The 13272-nt window shown below is 51.7% G+C and overlaps 1 protein-coding gene across 1 annotated transcript; it reads right to left on the reverse strand.

Annotated features, from left to right (window-relative positions):
* Window positions 1–10955: 10955 nt before the first annotated feature.
* On the reverse strand, window positions 10956–12893 carry LOC124696250. Its single transcript, XM_047229003.1, has 4 exons — window positions 12789–12893; window positions 12168–12704; window positions 11753–11991; window positions 10956–11669 (listed from the first exon to the last, which is right to left on the reverse strand). The coding sequence occupies exons 2-4, from the start codon at window positions 12649–12651 to the stop codon at window positions 10956–10958; spliced, it is 1437 nt and encodes a 478-aa protein (XP_047084959.1). The 5' UTR covers window positions 12652–12704; window positions 12789–12893.
* Window positions 12894–13272: the final 379 nt, after the last annotated feature.

The following is a 13272-nucleotide window of genomic DNA, read 5'->3' on the forward strand; positions in this document are numbered from 1 at the left end:
TGAGCGAACGGCCACGCCAAGGGTATCGTCATTAGGTCTGTTGTAGGGGCGTGCGGTTTTGGGGAAAACCGTTGGCAAGGGTCGCACTTCATGACCAGATCTCGAGCATCCGACGCTGCCGTTGGCCAGTAAAATCCTGCCCTGGAGGCTTTTGCTACGAGAGCCCTACTTCCCGCGTGATGCCTGCAAGTTCCCTCGTGTATCTCACGTAGCAGTGCTTTTCCGTCGTCGATGGCAATGCACCTTTGGAGGATACCGGAAATGCCGCGCTTGTAGAGTTCACCGTTTACTATGGTGAAAGCCTTTGATCGCCCGACGATTCGTTTTGCTTCTACTCGGATCCGCCGGTAGTTCTTGCTTTGCTAGGTATGCCAGGAACGGTTTAGTCCATAATGGCTCAAGGAGGAGGATTTGTTCAGCTGGGAGAGTTGGAGCTTCGTCGGCAACTTGCTGCGGGTTTGCCTCTGCTTCCTCAGTCGATGGTTTTAGAGGTGCTGGCGCCTTCTCTTTTATTGATCGCTGAGTGATCACCTCGTAAAATACTCCATCTGGGATGGGAGAGCACATGGAGCCGATGTTTGCTAAGGTGTCGGCTTCCTCGTTGCTGGCTCTGCCGATATGTCTGAGCTCACATCCCTCGAATTTGGCTTCCATATTCTGATACAGCTGCCGATAGGCGATCATGTTGTCGCTAATCGCGTCGCACGATTCATCGACTGTTGTACTACCAAGTTTGAGTCCCCGTAGATTTCCAGGCGAGTCGCCCCACATGCCTTTGCCATCTTCATTCCGTGCAGCAGTGCTTCATATTCTGCTTCATTGTTCGTCGGCAGAGAGAAGTTCATACGCAGTATATACTTCATCTTATCTCCTTGTGGTGATATCAGCACCACTCCTGCTGCTGCGCCTGTGCTTCGTTTCGACCCATCGAAATACATTACCCACGATCCCGACATGTCGGGTGCCGCTGGTGTCTGGGATTGAATCCAGTCCGCCACAAAGTCTGGGAGGATTTGGGATTTTATAGCTGTCCTGGTTAACGTAAGTTATGTCGTGAGGCGCTATCTCGATAGCCCATTGGGACACTCGACCCGTGGCCTCTGGATTGGTCATTATACTTTTTAACGGCGCTTCGCTCACGACGACAATCGGGTGCTCTGTGAAGTAGTGCCGTAGCTTGCGGGCTGACCTCCATACCGCATATGCCGCCTTCCGATGATGAGGGTACCTCTGTCTTGCGGGTGTGAGTACTTCGCCGAGATAGTAAACGGGCCTCTCGCACGCCATGAACTCTCCCTCGCTTCTTCCCGTTCGACGACCAAGACGCCGTCGAAGACTTGGGCTGTCGCAGCTATGTACATGAGCAGCGTTTCCTTCTCGCGGGGGGTTACAAGGACTGGAGATGTCGACAAGATTCTCTTCAGGTTGTCGAAAGATTCCTGCGCCTCCTTTGTCCACTCGAACTTTTCTGATTTTTTCATCAAGTTGTAGAAAGGCAAAGCTTTTTCTCCTAGCTTGGCGATGAACCCGCCGAGCGTCGCTAAACGTCCCGCTAACCGCTGCACTTGATGCAGATTCTTTGGCGGCTCCATGTCGAGAATAGCTTTAATTTTCAAAGGGTTGGCTTCGATCCCCCTGGCCGAGATGAAGTATCCTAGCACTTGCCCCCCTGGTACTGCGAAGAAGCATTTTTTGGGGTTCAACTTGATCTTATACCTGTCTAGGTTATCGAAGGTTTCCCGCAAATCGTCGACGAGGGTGGCGATGTGCTTCGTTTTTACCACGATATCGTCAATATAGACTTCGATGTTTCGCCCGATCTGCTCTCCAAGGCAAGCTTGCATGCAACGTTGGTAAGTTGCTCCCGCATTTTTCAACCCGAAGGTCATGACGTTGTAGCAGAAAATGCCGTGTGGTGTGATGAACGCGGTTAGCTCCTGATCTTCCTTCTTCAATTCGATCTGGTTATACCCAGAGTAGGCATCGAGGAAGGAGAGGCGGTCGCACCCGGCTGTGGAATCGACTATCTGGTCAATTCTCGGGCAGCGGGAAGTGGTCTTTCGGACAAGTGTTTGTTGAGGCCGGTGTAATCGATACACATACGCAGAGCGGTGGTGTCCTTTTTGGGTACCATGACAGGGTTAGCCACCCACTCCGATTCCTTGAGCTCTCGGATAAATCCTGCTTTACGAAGTCGATTGATTTCTTCACCAATTGCTCTCCTCTTGGGTTCAGAGAATTGACGCATCGACTGCCGCACCGGTTTGGCTTTCGGGTCAACATTAAGGGCGTGCTCAGCCGAGTTCCCCGGGGATACCTGGCATGTCGGATGGTTCCCATGCAAATATCTCCCAGCGCTCACGGAGGAACTCGATGAGCGCGCCTTCCTATGCGTCCGTAAGGTCAGCCGATATATTGACCGTTTTCTTTGGGTCAGTGGGGTGCACCTGCAGCTTCTTGGCTTCCCTTGTAGCGTCAAACTCGTCGGATCTTGCGTTTCGGTTGTCGGCTGGCGGCTGCGTATGATCCACGGTTGCGTCGATCGCATTGAGTTCCTCCTTAGCGCCGAATTTCGAGGCGATCTTCTGGAACTCCCTGTCACAGGTGTCTGATCGGGCAAAGCTTCCGTGAACGGTTATTGGGGTTCCGTTGTTGCATGGCATCTTCAATTTTAGGTACGCGTAATGAGGCACGGCCATAAACTTGGCAAACGCCGGCCTGCCGAGGATGGCATGATACTGAGACTCCCAGTCGACAACTTCGAACTCGATCTTTTCTTTCCTGAAATTGGTGGGCGTGCCGAAGACCACATCCAACGACGTTTTTCCAAGAGAATAAGCGGGTCGAGTCGGTATAATGCCATGGAATCCTGTGTCGGATTCCCTCAGCATATCGACTGTTAGACCCATTGCTTTCATTGTGTTGGCGAATAGTAGGTTTAAGCCGCTTCCTCCGTCCATGAATACTTTGCTCATGTTGTACCCTCCGATCTGTGCCTCGAGGACTAGAGCTGCGTGGCCTGGTCTAGGGACGGTTTCGGGTGGTCTGTCCTATCGAAGGAGATACGTTGCTCCGACCAGTCGATGAATTTGGGTGTGTCGACCATAGCGACTTCTGCGAACTTCACTTCTCGCGAGAATTTCTTGATTTCCCTTTTTGAAAAGTTGGTTTTATGGATCATATTGACCTGCCCGCGCGGTTCTGGGAATACCTCGGCTGGTACATACTCGTCCTTTTCCATTGGTTCGTACGGCTCCGGCACGTACGGCTCGCCCGATAGCTGTAGGATCTTGCTCTCTTCTCCATTATGTGAACTCTTGATATAGCTTCACTCCTGAGGTCATCACAGAACTATCGAATCTCCAGGAAGTGTCGGCAGTTCCTCAATAGGTGACTGGATTTCTCCCGACCGTCCTTTGGGTCGATGTAGGAGTGGAGGTAGCATGGTGCGTCGAGTTGCTCCGTGGCCGATAAGTGCGGTGAGCGAGCGCGGCCATGGATCGTTTGCACGCCCTCCTTTTCCCGTTCGGACTGGCGAGGGTGAGGCGCTGCACGTTCTTCTTCTCCATGGTATAATTCCCTTCGCCTTTTCCTTCGCCCCATTATGGGATCGAAACTTCCTCGGCTGCCTCCGTGCGTGCTTCTGGGTGGAATTTCCAAGGTTGCTGCCAGGGTATCCTTTGCCGAAACCGAGGGCTCCACACCGGACGTATTTGTCCTAGGGAGGCGAAGAAAGCCTCCGGAGTCGATGATGAAGTGGACGCCTCCAAAGGTAGTGGTCATGTCGTCACACGACTCTGCAGGAATCGCGTGCGACGGCTTGAGATGTGGTGCGAACTCGAAGGATCCGCAGCGAATCGGATCTTTTGGATCTGGAGGCGTTGGTGACTCGAGCACGAACGCTGCAGATGTGACTGGTACTGCCGATGCCCTGCCTTGTGCCGACAGGCTTCCCACGGACGGCGCCAATTGTCGAGGGTGCTCCTCGGCAATGCCCTCCGATAGGGGCTTAGGGTTGATGGAATCCTGCAAGCCGACACGAGACATCGGTGCACACGTACAAGCGGGGAGAGCGATTTACCCAGGTTCGGGGCCCTCGATGAGGTAAAACCCTTACGTCCTGCCTGTCTGTTCTTGATTATGATGAAACAGGTTACAATGGGGTGCCGAATAGTTCAGCTGTAATCTCGTCGAGATGCTAGTTGCTAGGGTAACCTAGTTCTAAACTTTTGCTGGCTAATATTGCTAAGGTTGATTGTGTTCCTCGATAGCCTCTCTCCTGGCCTTTATATAGGTGGCCAGGTCCCGAGAGGTCTAATCGAGTACGAGTAGGTTTACAATAGATCTATCTCCAATCTTTCCTTGTTCGGCTTCTCCTCTCCCTTGTTCTCCAAGTAATCTTCCGCCGCACCGCCCTAGTGGCCCATCTTGCCACCGGGTACCTTCATGGGCCTCCAGTTGGACCGTGTAGGGTAGAGCAACATTGGTTACCCGAAGGGTAATGCCCACGTCAACTTGGAGCACCGAAAAAATTACACGGTATTACTCTCCCGGCATGCAATCACCCAAACACTTGGTACCCGCCAAAACCTACAACCTCGCCTCAGACTTAATTCTATCAAACACAAAAGGCGAGAGAGCAAGCTTGTTATGAAAAACTCTTGCATTGCGCTCGCACCACACTTCCCAAGAAACTAACAAGGTGAGAGATGTCATAGCTTTGCGGTTGACCGTTGCATCATGCGACATTCTTCTCCACCATTCCTCAATAGAAAGCCCCGCCCAATTCGAAGGAATCAGCTCCGGGATGCCCAACCATTCTCTAACCCGAGTCCAAAGGCGCCCGGTAAAGCGGCAATGAACGAAGAGGTGATCCACCTATTCCGTGACTTGCTTGCAAAGAGGGAAAATACCGCAATTTTGCCACCCCTCCTCTCAAGCCGGTCCGCCGTCCAAATGTGCTTTTGGTTCGCAAGCCACGCAAAAAAATTAACTTTTGGCAGAGCCCAAGCTTTCCGGATGTACTTATCCATGGCCGAGGCGGTGGACCCAAAGAATTGCAACTCGTAGGCCGACTTGGTGGTGTAGCCGCCATGCGAAGTGAGCCTCCAAATGATGTCATCATCGACGTCGTGTCTAAGAGTGACAACGAATTGGCGAAGGTGATCAGTGGCAAAAGGTTTTCCCAAGTCAATCTTGATGATCCAAGCATGCTCATGAAGGGCTTGGGCAACCTTCCAGTTTTTCCTCTTGGAAGAGTCGAAGATGAGCAGAGCAATATCAATAGGCTTCCTCCCGCCAAGCCAAGGGGCATGCCAAAAAGGCGTTTTCTTCCCATTCCCTAGAGTAATGGAAGTGGGGGCGTAGAAGATATCCATATCATCTTTGTTGCAAGGGTTACCGTAGCCAACCCAAATCTTGTTGGGGTCTTTCCACTCAAGCCAAGGCAACCGAAGGCGGAGAGCCGTAGAAAATTTGTCCATATGAAGGATGCCAAGACCACCCAACTTCTTGGGGCGGCACACCAAGTCCCAATTAACCTTACACTTGGCATCGGTAGTAGTGTCTTTGGCAGACCAAAGGAAAGCTCTTTGGATCTTGTTGATGAATTTGATAGTTTCCGGCGGGACCGTAAGCGGTGAGATGGTAGATGGCTTGTGAGGTGATGACAGATTTGATCAAGGCGGTGCGGCTGGCCGTGGTAATAAATTTGCCATTCCAAGAAGGGAGCTTGCCGGCGCACTTATCCTCAAGAAATTGGAAGTCCACCCTCATCAATGAACGAACCGAGAGAGGCAACCCAAGATACCGCAAAGGGAAAGAGGTTCTTGCCGCCGGCACCCCTTCAAGGATATCATCAAGGTCGACGCCACCGCATCTAATGGGAACAACGAAGCTCTTCTCAAAGTTGGTATGGAGCCCGGTGACCATCCCAAAGTGGCCAATAATGTCCGCGAAGTTTTGAATATCTTCCTTGAAAGGGGCAATGAAGACCGCCGCATCGTCCACATAAAGGGAAGTCCTAAGGATTGAGCCTCTACCCCGAAGCTTGTGTAGGAGGCCCAAATCCTTCGCATGCTCCAAGATTTGCGAGAAGGGGTCAATGCCAAGAACGAATAGGAGCGGGGAAAGAGGGTCCCCTTGCCTCAACCCGCGGCCATGAGAACTAGGAGGGCTGGCCACCCCGTTTAGAAGGACCCGCGAGGTGGAGGTGATGAAGAGGGCCAAGACCCATTCACGGAAGCGGTGAGGGAAGCCTCGGCGTTGAAGGAGGTCGATGATGTAGTCCCAACGGATAGAGTCAAAAGCCTTCCGGATGGTTCGTGCGGCCGTTTGCCCTGTGCAGCTTGGGTTGCGGTTGGATGGTTCGTGCGGCATTGCAGCTCCAGAGCGAGCGGTGGTACGTCGGGGCGGCGGCCCCGGAAGGTGGTGGTCTTGGTGGACGTGCAGGGCGCGACGGAGCAGCGGTATGTCGGAGCGGCGGCTCCGAATGTTCGTCATTTTCGAGGGTGCTTGACCTTGGGTCGCGTGGGCGATAAGGTGTCTCTCGACGGTGGGCTTGGGTGGCAACGACAATGGTGCTGAGCTTGGTTTGGTTGCGGCAAGACCGTGTTAGTCGGCTCCGTCCCGGCGTGTCCGAATGTCTTCAGGTTGGCCTCCTCTTGCTGTGAAGTCGAAGCTGCCTTTTGGTGGTGTACGATGACCTTCGAGGGGTGGCCCGACGGTGAAGGTCCTTTTCGGCGCAGGTCTTGTGCATCTCCTCTTCGTGGCTCGTCGTCAGAATCGGAGCTATCGGCCTTTTCTTGGGGAGCCATCTGTTTGGCATAGGCCAACTTGAGCTTCGTGTTTGTGTAGCTTATGTGGGTAGCCAGGGTGGCTCGGTGTGCCCTTCGCGGCGTCGTGTGGGTGGGTGTGGGCTTGGCCCTGTCTTTGTAGGTTTTTGCCTGATTTTCTCCTAAAAATCGAGCACCTTCTGCTTAATTAATGGATGAGGCAAAGCTTTTGCCTCCGTTTAAAAAAAAAACCTTCCGGATATCAAGTTTGAAAAGAAGCGCCGTGCTTTTGTTCTTGTGAAGCCTAGTAGCGAGGTTTTTGACATACAAGAAGTTGCCACAGATGTTTCTTCTCTTGGTGAAAGCACTTTAGGCGTTGAAAACGAGGTCATTCATAAGGGATCCTAGGCGCAAGGCAAGCGGCAATAGCATGAATCAAGCTAATGGGCCAATACCGATCCACGAGAAGAAGAAAAAACTCCCAGTACCGATCCTCCCTAGCTAGCATACGGATACAGATCGACAGACTCGCAAACACTTAACGATGGAGATTCGCTTTAAACAAGTTCGCGAGAATCTTTTTTGCATTGCATGAAGATACACATAAGCATTCTGACAACATAAAAGAAAAAAATCTGAATAAGGCATGCACCCCGATCGAGGCCATATTATTATTGTCTAATCTATCAATCAGGTGCACACATGGTCAACATTTTCGTAGCAGAAGCAACAGACAAGAGGAACACGGATGGTCAAGTGTCCAACTCGTTTCAGAAGATGCATGTCTGGACCGAGGAAGGCAATGATATGGTCATGATGTCTATATATGTAAGGTTTGAAGTGACGCTGTCTGTCTGACATATGTTCCAAAACACAGTACACTTGGAGCGCGTTTGGTAGGCTGTGAGCCCTTTGGCTCGCATCGGCCAAGTAAAAAACTGCCCGTTTGGTTGCCTGTAAGTGGTTCGTGTTGTGACCCAACCAATTCTCAAAGCACCTCTGGGACAGGTCCTGGAGGAACGTCCGAATCGGCAGTTTCTCCGGGACCAGGCCCGTTGTCGTGCCATTTTGTACGTCCGCGTGCAACGGTTGCATACGTGGAGAAGCGCGGGAGACACCCGCGTTGCCTTGGTCCTCGCTCCCCATTTTTCCTCACCGCTTCGTTTTTCTCTCTCCCCATTCACTCCTGGCACAGACAGCATCGCGCTGTCCCATCAACCGCCGCCATGGCCTCCTCGCCTCCTCCGCCTCCGCCTCCGCCATCGTCTCCAGCGCCGACGGATCCAGCCGTACGGCCGTCGGCCACCAGGTCCAACGAGGCGCTAATGCGCCTCGTTCACGAGTACGAGGCCGGAGGCGGCGACTCTGCGGCGCAAATCGATGTCGGCCGCGTGCCGGTGATGAATCGACCATCACCGTTCGCGAGCACGAGGCCTACCGGCGTCGCAACCCGGAGCGCCGCCGTCCTGGCTCTTCAAGCCGCCAGGATTCGGCCGGCGGATCCGGCGGGACGGGGGTTTTTGCCCCGTCCCCACTAGGGTTTCCGACGGCGAGGGCGGTCGCAATGGCGGCCGGTGCACCGGGCTCCAGCAGGGAGATGGAGCCCCCGCCGGGGTTCGCGTCGACCCCGATGCAGGCGGCGATGCCATGGGGCATGCTGCGTGCGCCTGCCCCCTATGGCGCGCCTCCCGTCCAGCCGCTGCCGGGGTTTAGCCGACCTCGTGCTCGGCGGAAGACGACATCACCATCGGCACCCCGCTTCCCGACCGCTGCACCACTGCTGTCGCTGAGGACGTACGCTCCGGCTCCGCCTCCTCCTCCACCACCCGGATTTGGTCCTCTTCCTCCTCAGATTGGGCCGTTGTCACTCCACTCAATCGTAAGTAACTTCACTCAATCTGCTTATGTGACATTGTAGATGTGTATAAGTGTTTGATGCGCTTATGATCGTGTTTGAGCTGTTTGTGCGCCGTTATATGATGGTAAAGTCACCATATTTGAATGTGGTGAAGAGAAGTTGTTGTCAGGGTGCCCAAAATGGCAATCAAACGCATGTGCTCTGGCTGAACAGAGATGGAACGCTGTCTCTAGGCATCCAAACAATGTGCAACTCTGTTCGAGCCCGGTGCAGCACAGTCTACCAAACGATGGACCAAAAGTGACCTGTGGCCCGTTCGCAACGCGCAGGGACGCCCATCTCGTTGCGCCAGGCATGCACGATTTCGCCAGGCAACGAAACGCGCCGTGCACCGGCCACCATACACTATGCCCGAGCACCGGCGACGATACACTATTCCCGATGCATACATGGCCGTTTGCATTGATGCATGCTCTCGCGGCTAGCGAGCTGACAGAAGAAATTGCACTCAACACCAACTGTTGGGGAAGATTTTGCACAGAACCACAATAATGGTTTGTTGTTGCACAAAACACCACATTTTGTTGTAATGAGTTGCATAGAACACAAAATAGGTGATTAACACAAAAGACCTACAATTAGGCATCAGGCCCACTGTGAGGAGCAACGTGGCGTCCACAGTGGCCGTTGGTGTTCTTTGACCGAGCCACCTCAACGCCACTATGCACTCCATCTCCGATGGGAGTGTTGCCATGTAGGTGAAGCTCGATGAGTAGGTTGCAGAGGCTTCAGATGGAGGGCGTTGCTGGCAAGGTCGAGCTCCGAGAGCAGTGGCACGTTGACGAGCCCGAGTAGGGAGGCGTCGGAGATGGAGTTAGTCATGAGGTAGATCGACTCGAGGGTGGGAAGTACGTGCAACAGTCTTAGTGGCAGCAATGGCGTATACGCTCAACGCCAACGTCGACGAGGAGTAGTGGGCGCTTGGGCGGAGAGCGCAGCAGCCGCCGCTACCTACAGGTCAGGAGAAGTACCGTTGGGGTCAAGGGCCTCTGCGCGTTCCGCACCATGGCCGTTGTCGATGGCGCATGTTTCACCGCACCAGTGTCGATCGGCCGAGGACCATTGTCACGGGCTCCGCCGCGCCGTGAGAATGCAGACCGGCGTTGTAGGTCCGATGAGATCCCGCCCCACCCAGCCCGACGTACACTGAGTATGAGCTTCACCCCCAACTTCGAGGACGCAAATCGGCCACGCGCGCTCTAAGAGTGGGCCCAAATTGAGTAAATGGCTATCAACGCCGTTAATCATCTATTATGTGTTCTGTGCAATTGATTACAACAAAATATGGTGTTTTGTGCAACAACAAACCATTGTTGTGGTTTTGTGCAAAATCTTCCCCAAAAGTTGTGATTTGGAAGAAAGAAAAAAGCATACGGGTATGCACTAGCGACCTTCATCTTCATGGCAGCCGTGTGCACTTCGAGATTAGGAAACCATCACAAGCACTTTAACTGAATGAGCTGCATCCCAAGGGAACTATATTGACTTGCTCTAAAGAGATAATAATAATAAGCCAAGAAATAAATATATCCAGGCATTTACATTAACCCTTTGATAGGATACTACTAAACTGGGGCATTCCTCTCTTCCCTTCGATGTGACTTTGGAGCAACTGGGGAGCATAAAGACCACCGATGGTCTTGCTCAAGTTCATAATTTCATGTTCACCAGCTAAAGAAGCACCTCTATTTCCAAAGGCAGTTCTGTTTGCAGACAAGCTTATAGTGTACTGAGAATTTTCGAAGCTAGGGTATAAAAAGTGAATACAAACTAATCTCGTGGCTGGGCAGTTGCCATCAAGGGTTTATGCACACAAAACAAAAACAGAGAGCATTTTGCTGCAGCTAAGGTTCCCGGCAGACCATGCCCACCAGATCTTAGTTGTAAAAGAATGAAAGACTCTTCTGACAGACAAGTACTATGCTAAAGATAATTACATGACAATAACAAAAATTCAGACACTATGAACAATAATACAGCTGTTGAAGAATCAAAACAGAAATGCTTTGCGCAACATAACTTTCAGGTTATAGTAGGAATTAAAACACAAACACTATGCATACAAATTATAGTCAATACTCAAATAGCTTGAAATCATACGTACCAGATCGTTAGACAAATAGTTGGACAGCTTACATACAGCGGACTCACAAATAGTTAAGACATCTAACATAGCTGACCGATACACAAATGCTTGAACAAACAAACCACAGCGAAAACATAAAGAGATAGAACTGGGTCAAGGGTATCATACTCCATAACACTCAGCATAGGACACTGAGATTGCTCTTCCTCGTAACAATGGCTGACCAAGCAACAGTAACCTCCACCTTAGAGTCGCCAAGGTCACACATACCTCGGCTTATGTTGCAATATTTGGACGGGAACTTCACATGGCCTTTTGCAGCAATATCTTCAGGTTCCAGGCAGCGTTTTTTCCCTTGGCTTTTCGCAAGTGACTCTGAGTAGGCTTGTATGACAATTTTCATGCTTTCTTTCCATGGCACAGAAACAACACGCCTCGACAGATCAAAGTAGCCATCCGAGCCCATTGGCATCTCGACACCATCATCAAAATCACGAGAATCAAGTAGCAGGATTTCCTTGGACAGATCCATAACGTCATCAACGGTGCCTTTGCTACCCATGAGCAAACGCTCCTCAGACGGCGAGTAGCACACAACCCGGCCTCCATATTTGAAAGGGAATAGGCTACCTTCAACAATGCGGACACCCAAAACGGTGGCCTGGACAGTTTCTGGATGATGCTTCAGGCTTATCTCTGCTGTGCATTTGCAGTTCTCTAATTTAATAGAAACGGAATCAGTAGAGCAAACGCCCCAGTAATGGTAGCGTTTGTTCATCAACGGTCTGTCCTTGGACTCTGTTATGCCCTTAAGTTTTAGTTCGACTTCGAAGTCAACAGGGTCCAAAGCGATAATTGCCCGAGATGGGCCAGTCAGGCGCAAAATCTGATCCTGCAAGGATTGCCATCATCATCAACAACAATGACACATGCAACGAGGAGAGAAATAAAGAGAAGATTGAATATGACACATACATCTTCTGTGAGTATTTGGCAGTCGTGCCTTGGCCGGTAGAAGAGAAGGTTGCGGTTGCGATCGACTTTGTCTCGGGCAGCAACCACGCCATACACATAGAGTGGCCAGTTCAAATTTTCGCCTTTCATTTGAATTTTGAAGGAGTATATCTGCAGGCTGCTCTCAGTGGTTGCAATACCGAGCATGAACGGGATGCGTTCGGGTGTCCAGTGTGTATAGTACATGGGACTCAATGTGGCTACACCAGCAATTAAGTCAAGCGTTAGAAATTACTAACATTCTATCATTACAAGGAAGGAATCTGCTTGAAACATGAGTACAGTAAAATAAGAGAAGCATGAAGTGAAGTAAATTACAGAAATTTGAGCCAAGAATGAAACATCCTAGCTAATTGCATGGTTTGTGTTTACTTACTGATGGTTTCAAAGGAACCGAAGCAAGAAAATTCAGAGCTGGAACGGTACACAGCGAATTCACTCTCCTCCAAAGCCATCTGCTCCTTGACAGCTCTTGTGGATTCCGTCTCCTCCTCCTTGTTCTGGTACTGGTAATTGTGAGTATACTTTGCCTGGAAAGGGATCAGTGGCAATTTGGCCAAGATCTCCCTCTTCCTTATCCAGAGTTGTTGGGCAGACATGATATCCTTCCACTTCATGTCCTGACCATCATCCCCATCCTCACCACATTTCAGTTCGGCCATATCCGCATCCACCTGCTCGAGAAGCGTGACATCCCTGGCAACCATCGACTCATCAGGCTCCATGCCATCCTCAGAATCGAGCTCGAGGATGTTGCGCTCCTTGTCAGCCACCCCCTCGATGGCTTCCAGACTATTCGCCTTGCGCCTCTTCACAAGATTCTTCGCAACCACGACTTGTTCCCTGGCGCCACCCGCCATAGCTCCCGATTGCTAATCAATGGTATGCTCGCCGCCACCACCGCCGCCGCTACCTTAGGATTTCAGCGATTCAGTCCAGCCGTACTAGAGAAGAAACAGAATCTGCGAGAAAAAGATGGGCAGCCAGATTCCCTTACCTTGGGAAGCAGTGGAGGGCGGCGGTCGGGGTTGGGGACGGGCGTGCTCCGGTGGGACGGCGGGGCGCGGCTCCGGCGGCGGCTAGGTCACGGTCGGGGAGGAGACGAGGAAAGAAATAACTGGGTCGAGGGCTGGACGCTGTGTCTCGCTCGGTCGACCTGATAATTTAGCCAGGGGTACTTTAGTCAATACTGAGAATATTAAGCCTAATTGATCTGTCTCTCGTCCAAATAGATACGTAACAGCGTTGGGAGGGGAAAACAGCAAAGATTAGAACGAAGTAGGGGCTAGAAGTAGGAAAGCATAAGAGTATCTCCAGTCGCGTCCCCAAACCATCCTCAAAGTGATTTTGGGCGTGTCGGACAAAAAACGCTTTCAGTTGCGTCCTTCAAAGCTGTTTTTGGCGCAGCCCGATACGGTGTCCGGCGCCGAGCCCGTCCTCGATCCACAGGAGACGCACTGGGGACGCCGGACACACCGAAA

This window comes from Lolium rigidum, chromosome 3 (assembly GCF_022539505.1).
Source record: "Lolium rigidum isolate FL_2022 chromosome 3, APGP_CSIRO_Lrig_0.1, whole genome shotgun sequence".
NCBI lineage: Eukaryota > Viridiplantae > Streptophyta > Magnoliopsida > Poales > Poaceae > Lolium > Lolium rigidum.

Coding starts and splice junctions, on each gene's coding strand:
- LOC124696250 (XM_047229003.1), bottom strand. CDS start 12,651: ATGGCGGGTGGCGCCAGGGAACAAGTCGTGGTTGCGAAGAATCTTGTG. Junction 11,992..12,167: donor CGGTTCCTTTGAAACCATCA/GTAAGTAAACAC, acceptor TTGCTGGTGTAG/CCACATTGAGTCCCATGTAC. Junction 11,670..11,752: donor GCCAAATACTCACAGAAGAT/GTATGTGTCATA, acceptor CAATCCTTGCAG/GATCAGATTTTGCGCCTGAC.